General features: G+C 40.3%; 1 protein-coding gene across 1 annotated transcript in view; it reads left to right on the top strand.

The window, feature by feature from the left end:
• Positions 1 to 15,902, top strand: part of CSMD1 (CUB and Sushi multiple domains 1) — a 1,889,718-nt gene that overhangs the window by 1,359,390 nt on the left and 514,426 nt on the right. Inside the window, exon 9 of the mRNA XM_068531988.1 lies at positions 1,824 to 1,911. Within this exon, the coding sequence (XP_068388089.1) occupies positions 1,824 to 1,911 (88 nt within the window). The remainder of the gene's footprint in view (positions 1 to 1,823; positions 1,912 to 15,902) is intronic.

Consider the following 15,902-nt stretch of genomic DNA (forward strand, 5'->3'; position numbering starts at 1 on the left):
CCAAGTGTCCACTGCTGTCTTATTGGCCTCCAGCTGCCATTCCCCAGCCTATGCCTGAGTCAGACAAGGCAGGGACTAGTCCTTCAACACCGGGCCCACAGACAGACCAGAACACTGTAAACAAGTTCCTCTTTGGTCCTCCTTCTCTGGTAGGGAACCAAGAAATGGGCCCCTTCCTCTCACCAGTGCCATGTCAGGGAAGGTGTGGGGCAAAAGCACGTAAAAATTCCCTGAAATTTTCCACTATTATGAACGTGACTTTTTCTTCATTGGGCATTTGCCCAGTTGCTGTAGATCTTTGATTAGTTTCCAGGGTTCATACAAAGTTATTTAGCCCGTAGTTATTTGTCTGATGTTTCCATGGGGGAATGAGGGCCTGGAGCTTCTATTCCACCATCTTCTAATTTCACTGCCCAACTTGCGGGATTATTTTTTTCAGTTGAGAACGTTAAATACTTAGGAAAGAAAATTTTATATTCTGGTAAGATTGGTATTTAATGAAGGGTTATATCCATATCACAGTTTCATCCTAGTTTAGCAATAAAAACTAAATCTTGCTATAATTATTAGTGCCTTTTTTATGCATAGTTTTAATTAAATGCTTAAGGATTTCAGTATCTACCCAGACTTTTTTTTCCTTCTTATGGTATTATTCAAAATATATGTGAACATATTTATATTTGTAAGAATGCTTTTCAGGTGCAAATAATAAAATCATGTATTCAAATGAGTTTGAATTGTAGGAAATATATGAGTCATCCAACAGGATATTCAGAGCTAGTGTAGGTTTCTGAGTTGGTCAATGTTTCTGTCTCAACTATGATATCAGGGGTCCTGGTTCTTGCTCAGTCTCTTCTATTCATGCTGTTGCCTCCATCTTTGAACTATAGCAAGATGGTACCAACAGTTACACATTTGAAATTCAAACATGGTAAGGTCCAGAGTGAAAAAGAGATGATCTCTATGAGCTAGCAGGAACGTCTCCCCAGAAACACTCCTGCTGGCTTCCTCTCAAGCATCATTGAACTGAATTGAGTCACAACCACCGTTGAACAAATTTCTGTAAAGAAAGAGGGAACTGCCTTGATTGGATTACACTAATTAGATAGAGTGGGATAGTTATTGGAGTAGCAGCCACTCTAACAAGCAAATGAATCCTTTAAAAACTATTCTGACTGTGCAACATCCCAGCAGGAGGAAAGGCTCTTTATAAAACAGATTCAAAAAATAAATCACATCTGCACAAGAAGACCATTACTTTTTTTACTTCAATCATAAGCACGCTTGAGGTTTAAGATATAATAGGTAATTTTATGTAAAATATCTCTTGTATAGATCTTTCTTTTGAATTTTTGAGTTTTATTTTATTTATTTATATATACGTATATATTTTTTATACAGCAGGTTCTTGTATAGATCTTAATAGATAATTAACATCTCCATTTCATCCATGGGAATGAATGAAAGCTTTCTTCTATATAAGCTAAGATATTTATGGCATGATGCTCTTTTTTCCCATCATGCTATTGATTGTAACGTGTCATAAAGGTGATCATAATGAGAAAATGTTTTAAAATTAAATTTAGACTTCTTTAGTAGAGGAAAGAGTTCCAACCAAAGGCTGTTGGCATCCTGGGTAAGAAGTCTGTTTTTCAGGAATAAGAATAGGTTTATCTTCATCTAGCTAAACTATCTTAATTCTTAAAGAAATCACATGTTAAGGCATCAGCATTTAAGAAACAAATCTACCTAATGTAAATTTATTATCTGGATATTTTCTGAACAGCTACATGAAAGTGTAATAATGTTTCTTTCTATTACAGTAACTCAAGGAGGTGTTGCTTTGGTCTCTGACATGTGTCCAGATCCTGGGATTCCAGAAAACGGCAGAAGAACGGGTTCGGACTTCAGGTAGGAGATGAAGTAATTATTTCAATAACATGTTATTTTCTAACACATATATAATTTTATCTTGTAGTTTTAATTCTTTTTCCTTTTAATTTAAAGATACAATTTCTCAATTATTATGCATCTATAATATCTGTAGAATTCTAAAACATATTGTGCTGAAAAATTCCAGATACTCCAGAGTTTGTACCTTTCAGTATATAAGCCATTATTAAAAATTTAACTCTATATGGATATGATCAAAATTTGTCTCCAGGGGTTTTATTCTGTTTTTAATTTGCTACCTTCCCATATTCGAATGCATTTTTGTTAATGTTTTAAAAAGTAGATGGTACAAAAATTTAACTATAGCCTCATAATTATTTCATTAAATAAACTTTTATAATAATGAATGTGAGTGGCAGTCAATGCAATTTATGACAGAAGATGTTATGATTCATTTCACTGCATTATGATTACCAGAGAATGCTTTATAGTTGTTACATTATGAATGTAGTAGTGATTATAATAGTGATTTTTTCTAGATTTTTGCATTCCTTTCAATTAGTTCAAGAAATTGAACATTTTCCAACTTACAAGATGGATACTAGTATTAGGAGTAAGCTGCAAAATCAAAGAGTAAAGGGGAGCAAGAAATATGTTTATCTTTCTTATAATCTCACTATTTTTGAGAAAGAAACAAGAAAAGATGTTTGTAGAGTTTAGCCTACTAAAGTGAGCTGAAAATTGAAAGAAAGTAGTGATACTATTAGAGAAGGAAGAAGAAATGTTATTCAGTGAAATTGGAGTAGCAGTGTTTTTTTTTAAAGGATAGAAAAATAATAAAATTGTCTGTAGGGTGGCTGTAATGAAGTAGGTAAAATGATATATAATTTTTTTACATGAAAAGGAAACAAAAGTGTATAGCTGTGCTACTGAAATACTTTTGACTTCATAGTGGTTTCTGTCATGTTGCAAATGGAATAGACAATTGGAATGTTTGCAGTTTAAATATCACAAACTTTGAGTGTACATTAAGGTGTTAGTATTTTAGTTCAAGTTCCTTTGGAGCAGAGCCTGAGATGGGGACTCTTATTCAAATGGTTTTCGGAAAAGTGCCCTCTGGTTATGGGGAACAGAGAAAGCAGGATAGAATCAGAGTAGAAAGCTGAGCAGGAAGTTGATTTTAACTGGAGATTAGCTTCAGTCTCAATCTATGGGGAATTTCAGGGAACAAATCGTTTACATTTTGGGCTCACCACCCTTGCCTTTCATCATTGGCTTCCTCCATTCGGCTCAAGGAAGTTCCCCAGAGCAAGGGTGATTGTGAGTAGTTATTAGCACCCCAGGGGGTTTGTTGTGTCCAGTGGGTGTGGTGGTCAGCTAAGAAAGAAAACTACTGATTTCAAATGTAAAGTAGCTGTCAGTTGAAGGCATTCAAGAATTTGATGTCTTTTAAAATGATGCAAATAGATGAAATTTACACATTCTTGGCTAGAACCCATGGAGCTTTCTGTCCTATGTATTCCTTTCTTATCTCAAAAGTCACCTCCTACCAGAAGGTGTCCTTCAAACCTTGCTTCCCAAAAGCCTTACACATCCCTCCATTAGAGTTACAGCAGTGACTCTGCATTATGCATTTTACACATCCATGTCTTCCACCCAACTTAAGCTTCTGCAGGACAGGGATAGTATCTTATTGTCTCTGCCTCATCAGTGACTGGAATAGTGCCTGGTGCAAAATAACTCAAAGGGTGTTTGTCAAAGGCACTTGTGTATGAGGGGATTGCCCATCCAGCACTCTGTCATCCCTGAAACTCAGAAACCTCCTTGGTCTATGTGGCAGAGCTCTGTTTTAAAACAAAGCAAATTAAATTTTGTCTGACTATGCAAACTGTTCAAATTGCATCGTATGGTGAAGAGAGCCAGAGAAACTGTTTAATCTTCAAAAGTTAACAAGGAATTCAGAAACATTCAGGGCCAGTATCTGTTTAGCACAAGGGCAAGAACAGAAGATTTTATTAGTATCTGAGGTGAATATGCTGGCCTTTACTCTATCTCATTCTTGTAACAGCCTTATTCCTGCAGCTGTTTAACTCAGGATAAGCATTAGCCATTGGGGCTGTGTTGATGTGTCTGTGGGGAAAGCCAGCTGGGTGTGTGCATGGCGAGTCAAGAAAGGGAAAGAGTATCTCAGCTGAGACTTTCAGTCTTTCACTTTCTTAGTTTTCTGGGGAATCTCTATGCTGTTTACATGTCTCCAAGTTTAAGGCAATCGAATAATATAATATAAAGATCAAATTTTCTATAAAATTACATAAAAATGTAAATATTATTATTTTGCCATCTATGAGTGTGCAGTGTGTATATACCTATATGTATATATACAGAACTGTGATAAGCTAGTTTTAGGAACTTTTTTTGTAGTTCCTATGACTTTTTTTTCATAGGACTTTCTTCCTAGATGATCCTGTCAACTACAAATAAAGACAGTTTTATTTTTTTCTTTTCAATCTGAATGTATTTTATTTATTTTTCTTTCCTGGAGGAGCTGGCTAGGACCTATATTACAAGGTTGAGTAGAATTGGTGAGACATTCTTGACTTATTCCTGATCTTAGGGGGAGAGCATTCTGATTTTCATCATTATGGAAAGGTATCTTAGGCCCATTAGTTGAAATGACATGTGGCTGTGCCTAGCATATAATAAGCTCACTGTAAACGTTCATGTTTTGAACAGAGAAAGGGGATGTTCTTAACTGTTTAAAGTCTTTTTGAGACTGGTTTTAATGAAAGGCAATTCAGTTCTTTCTAAATTCTTATAATCAAAATGAATGACTAACATATAATCCAAACTAATAACCAACATTGTCAAGAGGAGTGGATGGAATTCATTTGTAGTTAGCACTGTAATTATGTGTAATTTGGGGTTCTTTTTGTTTGAAAAGAGTATACTTTATTAGGTTGGTAAAATATTCCTCATCTGATTTTATTTATACTATTATTCTTGTTTCTTTGGAAATCTTTTGTTTTCCCTAGAATATCTAAATATTCATTCCAGTATTATCTATAAAGAATTCTAAATAAATGAAGCCTAAAGTACAAAGCTTTCTTATTTGAATTTAGATCAATCCATGGACAATTTTCTGACAGTTTTCTTCACCATCAGTTGCTCTCTTAAAGACAAAGTGTATTCATTAGAACTGAATATTAATGAATAGATTGATGGAACAATTCAAATACAAATATATAAGGGATGGAGTTGGAGTAGAGATGGAGAATTTATGGATGGATACTGGCATTTATTATTCATCTGTTTCCTATGCTAGTAGGAGATATAGCCTGTGTGCAGGCAGATATAATTATCCCCATTTTGCAAATACAGCTGTTGAAATTCAGAATTTCAACATAATAAGATATCCAATCATGGTTAGAGCTGAGATTTGAAACTGGATCTTATTGACCTCAAACTTTGTAATAAGGTTTGACTTTAGTGGTTTGTAATAAGGAAAATGATAATGACTAAATGGTTTCACACCTACCATGCAGGACCCCTGGAGAGAGGTGTGCAGTGTGTGGACATCACAAAGCAGCCAAGTGAGGAGTCAGGATACGGTTGAAATCCGACCTTGAGACCCAGTGTTCAGAGCCATGCCTTTTAGCCTGCGGTTGCCTCTGCTCAGCACAAGGGATAACTTGCCCTAACTGATTACTGAGAGGGGTGTCGCATTCTCATTGGCTAGCAGCAGCCATGCTACTCACTGCCAGACCTTACAGTTTTCTTCATGTATATTGCATAAATATTATATATTTGTATAAACACTGCATACATTCACGTGTTACAGATTCTTTATGTACATTTAGAATCCTAAGATATATCATTAAAATCTTTTATCATATGTAACATGTAATAGGGACCTCCCTGATGTCTCTCCTTTCCTTTCATATGAACTGCCCTCACTAACCTTCATAGCCAAACCCCATTTAGCAGCAACCCGAGATTTAAATGAGCTGCAGTACCTATCCTAAAACTCCCTCCTCTTGAGACTAGCCACTGTACCCTCAGGGTCTGTCTTCCTGCTTTCCATCCCCAGTCACATTCTTCACCAAGGATGGTTTTCCTTCCTGCCCCACCTAGACCACCCATGATGGTTATTCTCAGTTGTTCTCATGATGGTTGTTCTCAGAGACACAAGTAGGGTAGGGCAGGCTAGTACAGAACAGATGAGCAGCCTGGAGAGGCCAGCTTGGGAAGTACTGGCAGATGCTCCGTGGTCCTCCCTAGGATTTATTTTTTGTAAGGTGGTGTGTATCCCAGTCTTCTCTGCCCTCCTCCAGCCTCACAGGTGGCTTCTATCTGCAGGACACTCCCACCTTGCTTCATCCCATTATTTCAACTTTTCTCAGCACTTTTGTGTTTGTGACACCCATTTCTGTTTCTATCATCTTAGACTCATCTTAGAATGATAGAAACATACATTTATGTTAGATGTGTGTTTCTGTCATGTTAGATCATGAGGTCCCGAGGGAAAGAGGAAGGATTATTGATTTTATTTCTCATTACTGTGCCCACCACAGGGTAGACACTATTTTTCTGTTGAATTGCATTAAATTGAAGCTAACAAGCCTATCCCTAGGGATGTACAATCATAGCCTCATTAGTACTCCGCTAAACCAATTAAGTTTTAACACCCTTGGTCAGAGAATAGATCAATGACATTTTCTTAAAACATGACCTGTGCTCAAAATGGAATTTGGGAGTTGAAAGAGTGATAGTTATGACTTCAAAACTAAATATTTAACTTATATTATTGACATTTATATATTACCATGCAAGTTAATAACTTTTGTTGCTATGTCTTAGCCCCCCCTTTTTCCCCAAGGGATCTTGCATAATACACTTTATGAAGTTAAGAGGTGCCAGGTGGAAGGAGAAACTGAGGTACATAATGGAAAACTACACAATCAGTGAGAAACAGAAAAAAATCTATAACCCAAGTCTCTTGATAAACTGATGCTCATTTCTACTAATTCCCACCTTCAACTGTGTTCTTTTTCTTGTGACACACTGATGATTTTATGTACAGCTATTAAAATATTGCTGTGGTGCGTTTTATTACTTCTCTGTTGTAGTTCAGTCTCAGTGACAACAGAGCTACTGCCTCTTCTTACATGAAAATATTTAAGAACTGTACTTAGAGATTGTGTATAAACCAGGAAATAAGTATGGTGTTATTTTCCTTAAGAATTGATTTTTATTAAGTTCTTTCATTGAATTATTTTTTAAATGATGGAGGAATGAGGGAAACACAGGTAAATTGTAAGCTACTGAAGGCTTTATTGTTGCAACGTTCAGGGTGTCAGTGAGAGAACATAGTCTTCTCCGTGGATGGGGAGAATGGTGGAGAGGTGTCTGGGTGGGGAGGGGGCTCCCCTTCCCTCCATCCTGTACATACATACACCTGCTTTCTTGGCTTGTTGGAATGTTTTTCTTGCTTCCTATTTTTTGCCACTTGCTATAATGGAAAAAATTCAATTATACTTTAAAGTTGGAGCAGACGTATTAATTGAAATTCTGATATTGTATTTAATATCAGTTCTCTCCTTTAGCTCTTTATTTCTATGATTCTATTTATTTATGTTTTCCGTGATGTGTTGATACTGTCCATCTTCACAATATATAATAATAGCATAAGAGATACTTTACTCAATGCTGATCATGGATGACCCAGATCTTATGATCCGGCCTTCCCTTCCTTCCAGTCTTGGCGCCAGAGCCTCTTCCTGAACATAGTCTCTGAAACACGTTTTTCATTCACACCCCTCACTCCCTCTATGCTTTCCTTGCTTTACTTTTGCTTCCCAGCACTGAGCAGGACTCAAGATAATATACCTGCCTGTGTTTACAGTGTTAACTTACTACGCATAACACAGGTTTATGCTCTTTCTCCCACAAGCATGTAAGCTCTGTAAGGAATGGACTTGGTTTTGTTCATTGTTTCATTCCCAGTGCCCAGCGTAGTTCTCAGCTCATAGCAAGTGTTCAGTAAATATTTCTTAAGTCATTTCCTTCTATTTTATGTAAGAAATGCATGTATATTTACATATTGTGAGGCAATGGTCAGTGTTGTTTTGTTATGCAAAATTTTGATTTACAGGTAAATTTTCAGGAATATAATTATTACAGAGAAATAAGCTACTACTTATTTCTTCTATATTCTGTATTAAGCACTGAATCCCTACTATTTGATAGTTTGTGTACATCATTGCTAATCATAATGACAGGAGGAAAATATAGATTTCATTATTACTATTATTAAGAGATTATTATATTATTTAGCCTGATTTTTTCCCCATCAAATAAAGAAATAATCAGTTTCCTAATGAAAGGAGCCAAGTTTTGGGGTCTAGCATATGGCATGGTGATGATACGTAACAATGTTTTATTGTATACTTGACAGTTGTGAGAGGGTAGATCTTAAAACTTCTCACTGCATACAAAAAATGGTAACTATGTGAGGTGATGGATACATTAGCTAACATTATTATAGTGATTATTTCACAATATATACATGTATCAAATCATCATGCTATATACCTTAAACTTATACAATGTTATAAGTCATTTATATCTCAACAGAGCTAGAAAAAAATAAATGAAACAAGTTAAAAATGTTTTAGAGTTCGAATTAAGTCCATATTTGGTGTTTTGTTAATAAGCAAAATTTGGGAACTATAATGGGAGCAACAGGAAATTTTAAAAACACTCAGGCTAGTTTCCTGTTGGAAAAGATTCACCTCCTATGACATAATCCCTTTGCACTCAGTGTTCCCAGGAGAACAGTCAAAGAACTGTCTTTTATTTTTTGGAACCCAAGCATTAGCTTATTTCTGGATGCAGGGTTGGGTCTGTAAATGATTTCTTTACTCACCTGCACAAGTGGAAAAAACAAGGTGAGGGCGACAGAGCATCCCTGCTAGGGTCTCCATATCAATAAAACAGGTTGGTGAGTGTAGACCTTTCCTAACACCCTGCATTTGGATTTTCAGCACCAAAGTCCCCTGACAGGCTCCAAAGTGTTTTTAGAATTTGAAAAATATTTAAGGAACGTAACGCTTTTCTATGCCTTTTACTGAATGCAAGCACTTCACTTTCACTATCACTAGGAAACTGAAGTAGTCTAGAAAAGATATTTGCCAGTGACTACTGCTCTTTCAAGGAGCATTGACTGTATTTTTAAGAACCACTTAATGAAATACCACAACCAATATTTTTCTGTTCACACTGTTTGAAACCTTTACGTCCCTTTGAAAAAGGGCACACTGGGAATGTTTCAGATCTCATTTATCTAGCTAAAGCTGTTTCTGATAAAGAATCCACTGAGTAGAATTCATGGAATATTCTTCCTCTCTCTCCCAGTCTTTAAAGTATCTGTAATAGTAAATTAATTTTTGTCAAAATATAATATCCATTTAAATAGTTTTCTGGGAGAATTGTTCATTCTTATTGAAGCATACATCAATTTCTTAATTTCAAAATGCAATAATAAATAGTTGATTTTTTTTAATAACCCACATTATCATGACCATCAGAAATGGGATTTTAGGGATCCTTTAAATATTAACACTCTTTTAAATGACCTTCTTTAATACAGTTTGTTTCTCTGTTTCTTGGCTTCCTCATCTGTAAAAGAATGGGCAGAAATAGAAGATGATGATTTCTGTGGTCCATCAGAGCTATAAAGCTCTGTGTCTCTTGATCATGTTTTTGCCATAGTCTAATAAGATTTTCCACAAGTTCTATGAGGCTCCCTTTCAGTTCTGATGCACTTGACCCTTGCTGAGAATTGCTGGTTTAGAGACTTTCTATATTTCCATATTTATATTCTACGGTAGCTAGTTAGTTAATAGAGAGGGTAATTTGTTAGGTAGTTTTTGGATTTGACTGAGGTCAGTATATTGATAAAACCAGTCTGCGCCCTTTACCTGTCAGTTGCATTCTTTTTGCACCACCTTCCTAAATTCCATCCGGAGGGCTCCCTAATCTTCCTATTTGTAAAAGTGCGGAGGAGAGGAGGGGAGGAGAAAGTCAGGTGGCAGGCATGTGGGAAGATTAGGAGATGAGGATTTGTCAGTTCTTAGCTTACTGATGCCATCTACAGTTTTTTTATGTGTGTTTTTAAATTAATTCCTCAGCTCTCTATACAGAGCAGACTTCTGTTAAGTGTTCAGTAAGAACTAGAACCAACACTGCCCTTTGCGGGAAGCAGAGAGGGTGCCCTCAGGGTGGAGCTCCCGTGGCTTTGCTGTGGAGGGATCCTAGGGACCAAGACTTTGCTGTGCAGCTTCTTGCTCTGATGAAGTGGACTCCCTCTGGGAGGGCAAGGCATCACCATCTGGTCCCATTGCATAGTCTGGTGTAGGGACAGTTCATCAGATCTTGCTCAGAGCAGACTTGGATAACAGACAAGAGAAAAGGAGCAGGAGATTCTTGGGCTGGTGGGAAGGACCACCTTGTAGAGAGCAGCAGGGCACATGCTGGGAAGGGTGGTTCCAGGGCATTGATGGAGCACGGCAGTAAGTGAGGGCAGCTGCACAGCTGTGCTTCTTTGCTTGTAGTCTTTGTTCCCAGAGGAAGAGGGGAAGAGAAAACGCAGATCGCTACCTGGGGCCATGGGTAGAGAGATTGAGGAACCCATCCTTGTATTTACTAATTCATTGGTTTCCTTAACCAAAATGAGCCGAGCCCTTAGAACTGTGACATGCTCCTGAGATAAAAGGAGAAACAAAGAAGGATCAGGAAAGGGATTCCTCTGTTGTAGACAGAATAGAAGGGAAAGGCTCTGGGGAGATAACTTCAGAGCTGAGCTCAAAAGATGAGAAGGACTGCCCCCATCCCACCATACAAAATAGTGGGGTGGGGGCAGTCCAGGCAGACGGAAGCACATGCAGAGACCCTGAGGTGGAAGAACCCTTCCTGCCTCTCTTCCCGAGAGGTGAAAATAAACATTAAGGGCTGAGCCTAAACGAAAGGAAGTTAAAGCAAACACACCAACCAACAAACCCATAGCTGCACAGAGAAAATGGTGTGAGAGGAAGCCAGGCATATCCATCTGTGCAGGTGGTGTTTACGGTTTGATTCTCTACACCTACACGGCTTGGTGTGATTTTAGCATCACCTGCCCCGAGACACCTTTTCTGCTTTCCCCAGGATCCCTGATCTGCCCTTTTCTCAGATTGGCTTGGTCCTACTTACAGTGCTAAATGTGTTAGGTAATATGAGACGTCATTCCTGGGAATGACCCAGTATTAATGTGAGACGGAGGAGAAGAAATTGTAATAAGAAGACGTTTCCTTATTGGGTTGAAGTGGGGCAGATGATAGAGGAGGTCTGCTAAGAAACAGAGAAGGCGTATTTAGGGCTTTGAGGAGCATGAGAGGAGAACCATCCTTGGCCCCAGGACCTCACAATCAGGAAGAACACAGGCTCCTGTTCTAGCTGAGCTGTGTTTTACTGACAGCGATTTAAACATCTGGGCTACCAGGTGCAGATACTTTCTCTAGGTCTTGGGGCTTGACTGGAGGCTGATCATCGACTCAGGTTCCCCACTTTATTTGGGATTCCCTAGAAATCAGCCCAAGGTAAGAAGTGTTAGGGGCAGTTCAATCTCAGGGAAGCAGGAGGGAGGGAAATGGGAGTAAGCCCAGAACGTAGGGATGGCGAATAGGAGGGAAGCCATTCACACTTAGTAACCAGCCGGCTGGCTCAGTCTCACAGGTGCCTTAACAGCCTGGGGGCACTGCTGGGGCCTCGCTGTTCACTGCAACCCCTCCAGCACTGTTTCCCACTGGGCAGGAATGTCCCCAAAGCGTCTCCACATTTCAGGGCCATAGTCACCACATTTCTAGGCAGCTGCTGTGGAACCCAGAGCCCTGACGCACTCGGTCCAGCCAGCACCTGGGTGAGGTGGCTCCTTTCTGTCAGGAGCCCCCAGACCCATGGCTGTGGTCAACAGCAGCACCTGGGATGTGGCTTCATGGCCACAGGGACAGAGCAAGGCCCAGATGGGGAGACGGGGAGGGCGCGTGCAAGCCTGGAGCACCCCATGTGTCCAGCACCTGCTACACACACACCAGCCCTGGCTCGGGTTACCTTGTCTGTCCTGGATCTTTCCATTGTCAGTCCATCAGTTTGTTGTAACAAGGAGGGCAGGATGATTCAGAATATTGGAAGGCTTTGCACAGAGTAGATACAAGCCTAGAGGAAAATCTTTGCTGTGCAGTCTCTCTGTATTTGCAATTGTTTTCTGCTCAATCACAAGTATAGGTGATAAGTTTCAGAGTAAGAAAAAAAGACAGTTTGAATCCATGTATTGCATGCTCTGGAGCAGTTGACCCTCTGAGTCTTGTTTTTCTCAAAGTGGGGTTGAGGCATCTCCAGTGATGACTCATCCCGGGGCCCTGGATGAATGCTTGTCACAAGTAAGTAGTTAATGATACTGTTTCCCTCCCTGCCTGGTTAGCTCCTGCCACTCCTGCCACTCATTGGGCCTGGTCGTCATATAAAACAAACAATAGTCGCTGGTGTGTCCTGCCCTCCAGCCCTGCTTGCCCTCCTGGCTGAGGCTGGAGCTGTCCACAGGCTGCAGGCGCTCTCCCCTCCCTCCATCCGAGAAGCTCCCAGGCTTTCTCACTGGAGCTGCAGAGGAAAGAGAACAGCTCATAAAACAGCTCAAGGCCCAGAGTCTGCGGGGTCCTCTTTGGCTTCCAAATGTCAAGTGAAAGAAAGATGTAGAGGCCACTGTTCCCAGGGCGTCAGGAGATTGTCAGGCAGGGGCCGAGGGGCCACAGAGAGATGAACTGAGATGGGAGAAGGGAGTGCTGGATCAGCTTCTCCTAGAGCCTTGATGCGGGTCCAGGCTTACTTGAATCCCCTCTCCCTGCCCACCTGTTCCTTCCAGAAATAGTGCAGTAGTGGCTCTGCCTCTGTATGAATGGGTGGGGGTGAATCTGAGGATTTAATATTTCTACTTGGTCAGACAAAAAATGTCCTCTTGTTTTGCTAAATAGTGGATCCCCATGAACTTATCGTATACTCAGAAGATGCAAATTAAATTTCCTCGTGGGAAAATTCACACATTCTTCTAAATGCTGCACATCTGAGAGCTCTCAGAGTCTGAAGATTGCTGGTCATTTGAAGCCCCATTCACGGCGTTAATGTTGCTTGTATTCTGATCGCGGTTAGGGGTCTTTGTTGTGCTATTATTAACGTACAATATCTAAAAATCCTATGAAATATTAGATTCTTTTCTTTCCTTAGGCTAAAGAGATCCATCTACTCTCTAATGCATTCTTAGTGGTACTAAATTGCCTTCAGGCTTGAGGAGATGAGTCTAAAAATTGTCACTATAAAAAGAAAAAATGACCCAGAAACGACACATTATGTGTGAAAATCAAAAGGGCAGTAAGAGGCATTGCGATATTCACAGCAGCCGCACATGCATCTCTCTGATGATGCCATTGTCTGGAAGGCTGTGCAAATTGTACAGTCTGACGACGTCTTAGGAGTGAGGGGTCAGTTTACTCGGACCGTCTTTGTAGCCTGAAATCAGTCGAATGTATTAGGACCAGTCTGGCCGTTAGTGGAGAACATACGGTTCAGTATCAAAGTTCCTTTCCTGAGTGGAGTATGACTCATTTATCGGGGAATCAGTGAGGTTATCTAAAACAGCTTCTTTTGAAATAGAGGCGTGTAATCACAGACATGCGCTTGCAAGGTGGCTGCAGAGATGGGTTTCACGTGCTGCTGTTGGGATTTACTCCCTGCAGCCTTGCACTGTGGTGGCTGGTTGCACATTTAGGAGATGATCTGAATTCATGCCTTTGTCTCCTGTTTGTCCTGTGCAATCATTCTACAGACATCTATCTCAGGGATATCATAAGCACAATAAACTCTCCTGGAGGCTGTGAGAGATTTCAAGGTGAGTGAAACATGATGCTTTCCCTCAGGAAGCCTTGCTCCTGGGAACTGCCTCTCTGTGTGGCCTTTTCCAAGCCTCATACCCTTCCTACTTCTGGCCTTTAGGTTAATATTTCTCACAAGAAACATTGTGTGGAGTAGTAAAAGAGCTAAGCTGTACCTCAAAGAGAGGGAAAGGAGAGGGGGTGAATCAGGAGAGGACCCCAAGTCTAAAGGGGGAAAAACTCTGGAACAGGAAGGAATGGGCCCCTCTTTGGAACAGCAATTGGAAAATACTGTTCTGGACAAACCAGGCTACTTGGAATTCCCTGAACAGATCACCAACTTTGACACCAACGGGGCCTTCTGTGGTGGGTTTCACTCTAGGACACAGATACTCATTTTGAGAAAAGTAAATAAATTATATGGATCTTTTAAGACCCAACCCAAATTTCAGTTTCTGGCAATATCATTTTTTTACCTTTTCACTGAAGGCAAAATCATTTCTCCCATAGTAATTTATATTTATTTACCTCATTGCCCAGTAGTTGTTTGATGAAGTATTTCCTGCCCCCAGTAGTTCATCAGTACATCCTTATGACTAGCAGGGCACCTAGTGCTTAAAAGCCTGACCATAACCAGTTGTGAACCAATGCAGGTGAGGTGTAATAAAGGCCGATAAAGAGGATGAAGAGTAGATGGATTTCTTTGCTACCATTATTTCTCAGTCCCATTTTACTGACAGATTGACACATGTAGCCTCAGGAAAGTGACTTGTCTTTTTCCATTCGTTCAGCATGTATTTTCAAGTGCCTGTGATATGCCAGACACTGTTTAAGGCAGTGGGGATATTTTATTTGTAGGAGGAGGACTTGAGTCTAAATGTACTAAAGATGTTGAAGAACATTGGAAGTGTTCCTGACAGTTTTCTTCTCATTTCTTTTCTTGTATCAAGTGTCATTTCTTTTCTTCCAAAGTTACAAAAATTCCTTCAAATTCTTCCTACTACAGTTTTCTGGAAGCTTTAGCACCTACTTCCGGAAACTACCTGTATAACTAATTTTATTTATGGGAAGTAAATATTTTTTAATGATAAAGAAGTAGGAAGGAGGAAGAGAGAGAAAAATGAGAGAGGGAGGGAGAAAGAGGAGGAGGGAGCAGTAGAGATGGGGAAAGTAGGAGGGGGACTTGTATATGATAAGAAGAGTAATATTATTATTTGCAAAGTCAGCTTAAATGCATGTGAGAGGTTTAATTACAGGCCCATGAATTCAGAGTGCAAAACGTAATCTTTGTACTGGGGCTGTAATTAATTTTTTTCAATATCCCCATTTAGTCTGAGTCAGAAAATTGTATTTATTCACTCTTAAAGTTTTTGAAATCCGTGATTTCTTAGTCCATCAGGTTTAGTCAGCTGTTCACTTCCCGTCCCCCTCTGCTGATGATGTTATGCCAGGGCTTAAGGAAAGGCCCTCATTTCAATGGTGGGGAGTGGGCATGGCTTCCCCGCCTTATCCCTGCCCCTCGGATCCCTGTCCTGATTGTCCCCGGGCCCCTGGCTGGGCGCACGTCCTCTTCCTGGAGAGGAGATGTTTCTGAGTCTGGGGCTTCCTTTCCGCGAACCACAGCCAACATTCAAGAGGCATGAGCACCCTGGGGACGACCTGCTGTGTCACTCGAGGGCCTAGGGGCTCCACCTCCTAGTCTTAGGCTCCCATGCTGCCTTTTCTTCTTTAGAGAGGCTGTGCCATAAGACACAGACTTGTCCATGGGGTCACAGCTGGGAAAGGGGAATGGGTCTGTGTTAGCCCTGGGGGCCCACACACTGCCCCGGGCAGGGCTCTATCTTGTTCCACTGCCTCACCCAACTTGCTTCCTGGTCCAGGGTGCGGCGGATACCAGGGCACTGCATTCCACAGCCCTGACACCACCTATCACATCTCTGCCTGCTCTGGCTCTCCATGTTCTCCTCCCCTGCCTCAGCTTGGCCTTGTGTTTTGCTTTGCTTTTATGTTTCATAGTGGGGAATGAGGAATGGGGAACAGTGTATCATCACT

Source organism: Eschrichtius robustus, chromosome 21 (assembly GCF_028021215.1).
Source record: "Eschrichtius robustus isolate mEscRob2 chromosome 21, mEscRob2.pri, whole genome shotgun sequence".
Lineage (NCBI taxonomy): Eukaryota > Metazoa > Chordata > Mammalia > Artiodactyla > Eschrichtiidae > Eschrichtius > Eschrichtius robustus.